Below are 2329 nucleotides of genomic sequence, written 5' to 3'. Positions count from 1 at the left end.
ATGACCAAAAATTCAACTTTAATGATGAATGCAGAAATGCATTCAAAACTTTGAAAAAAGCTTTGGTTACCGCACCAGTGGTAGTTGCCCCTGACTGGAACAAACCTTTTGAGATCATGTGTGACGCTAGTGATTGGGCGGTAGGTRYTRTGTTAGGGCAAAGGAAGGAGAAGGTGTTTCATTCAATCTACTACGCATGTAAGATTTTGAACGAGGTATAAATCAATTACACCACAACTGAGAAAGAGTTATTGGCTATAGTTTTTGCTTTTGAGAGATTTAGGTCCTATTTGATGGGAACAAAGGTAATTGTGCATACTGATCATGTAGCCATCAAGTACATGATCTCAAAGAAAGATGCAAAACCAAGGTTGATAAGATGGGTGCTTTTGTTGCAAGAATTTAACTTAGAGATACTTGATCGGAAGGGAATAGAGAATCAAGTGGCAGACCATTTATCTAGGTTGGAAGAACCTGAGAGAGAGGGATTGGACATTAATGATACTTTTCCAGATGAGAGAATCCTCATGATAAACCAACCTAAGACACCATGGTTTGCTGATTTAGCTAATTTCTTGGCCTGTGGAATAAAACCCTCTGATTACACAGGTCACATGTTAAAGAAATTTTTTCATGACGCTAAATCTTATTTATGGGATGACCCATTTCTGTTTAGACCTAGTGTAGATCAGATTCTGAGAAGATGCGTGCCTGAATCTGAAGTGGCAGCAATCCTGCATCATTGACATCATGCACCATACGGAGGCCATTTTGGAGGTCAGAGGACTGCAACCAAAGTCCTACAGTCAGGTTTCTATTGGCCTACGCTTTTTAAAGATTCCCATAATTTTGCATAGAGGTGCAACGAATGTCAAAGGAGTGGCTCCATTTCCAAGAGAAATGAAATGCCATTAAATGGGATACTAGAAGTTGAATTATTTGACGCTTGGGGAATAGACTTTATGGGTCCTTTCCCCCATCAAATAATTGCCAGTACATTCTTGTGGCTGTTGACTATGTATCCAAGTGGGTAGAAGCCATGGCATGTGTGTCAAATGACGCAAAAACTGTGGTTAAGTTCATTCAAAAACAAATTTTCACACGGTTCGGTACTCCGAGGGCACTCATCAGTGACGAGGGTACCCACTTTGTAAACAATTTGTTGAAGGGAGTTCTTGAAAAATATAATATTAACCACAGAATTTCCACGGCATATCATCCACAAACAAATGGCTTAGCTGAGCTCTCTAATAGGGAAATAAAAGGCATTTTGGAAAAAATTGTAAAACCCAATAGAAAGGATTGGGCATTTAAATTAGACGATGCTTTATGGGCATACATAACTGCTTTTAAAACACCAATAGGTATGTCCTCATACAAGCTAGTCTATGGAAAAGCCTGCCATCTGCCTTTAGAGCTAGAGCACAAAGCATACTGGGCTATCAAAGAGCTCAATATGTCTTTGAGAGAAGCCGGAAAGAAAAGGATGTTGCAACTGTGTGAACTGGATAAACATAGGTTGTTGTCTTATGAGAATGCCAAACTTTATAAAGAAAAGACAAAGAAATGGCATGATAATAAAATCCAGCACAGAGAATTGAGAGAAGGCCAGCTTGTGCTGTTATTTAATTCTAGACTGAAGTTATTCCCTGGAAAACTTAAGTCTAGATGGTCTGGGCCTTTTCTTATTTCTAAAGTTTATCCTTATGGAGCAGTGGATTTGGTACACCCGGAAGATAATTCTATTTTCAAGGTTAATGGCCAAAGGGTAAAAGTGTACCATGATCCGGCAGCGGTCTCAGAACAGCACTCTGAGAGCTGTGCTGCTCCCTGCTAAAATCTCAAAGATCCCCCTTGGACTTCTTAGAAGTCCACCTTTGTTTGTAAATAAAGTTCAATTTCATAGGTTGGTTGTATTTTAAAGTTTTCATGGTCTAGTGTGTTTTTGAATAAGAGTTTGGTGAGCTGCTCATAATGCTGCAGCATTCTAGGCCTGCAGCTCTATGTGAACCGGGAAAAGTGGGTTGAGCTGTTATTTTTAAACTTTTCTTTTAAAAGATTTTTTTTATGGTGTTAGGAAAGTTGGCGCTGGTTTTTGAAAAAGAAAGAGAGGAGGAAAGATGGGTTAAGGTTAAACCAAGGTTAAGGTCTTAGGATGGTACAAGATAGTACATGGAGGTACTTGGTACCTTGCACAACCTCTTGCACCATCATTGCTTACTTTTCAGTCAAAAGGTGAAAATTGTCACAAGATGATAGGTTGGGCTTTGAGGGTTATGTCTCAATTAATGAGAAGGCTTAAGCTTTAATGACATTGTACTTCCTTTGT

At 39.1% G+C, this 2329-nt stretch overlaps 1 protein-coding gene across 1 annotated transcript; it reads left to right on the top strand.

Annotated features, from left to right (window-relative positions):
* The first annotated feature begins 1366 nt into the window (after positions 1-1366).
* Positions 1367-1837, top strand: LOC112519918. The gene has a single exon (XM_025128238.1). It carries the CDS (start codon positions 1367-1369, stop codon positions 1835-1837), a length of 471 nt encoding a protein of 156 aa, XP_024984006.1.
* The last annotated feature ends 492 nt before the right edge of the window (positions 1838-2329 follow it).

This window comes from Cynara cardunculus (assembly GCF_001531365.2).
Source record: "Cynara cardunculus var. scolymus isolate 2C chromosome LG 10, CcrdV1, whole genome shotgun sequence".
NCBI lineage: Eukaryota > Viridiplantae > Streptophyta > Magnoliopsida > Asterales > Asteraceae > Cynara > Cynara cardunculus.
This window is presented reverse-complemented; position numbering and strand designations above follow the sequence as displayed.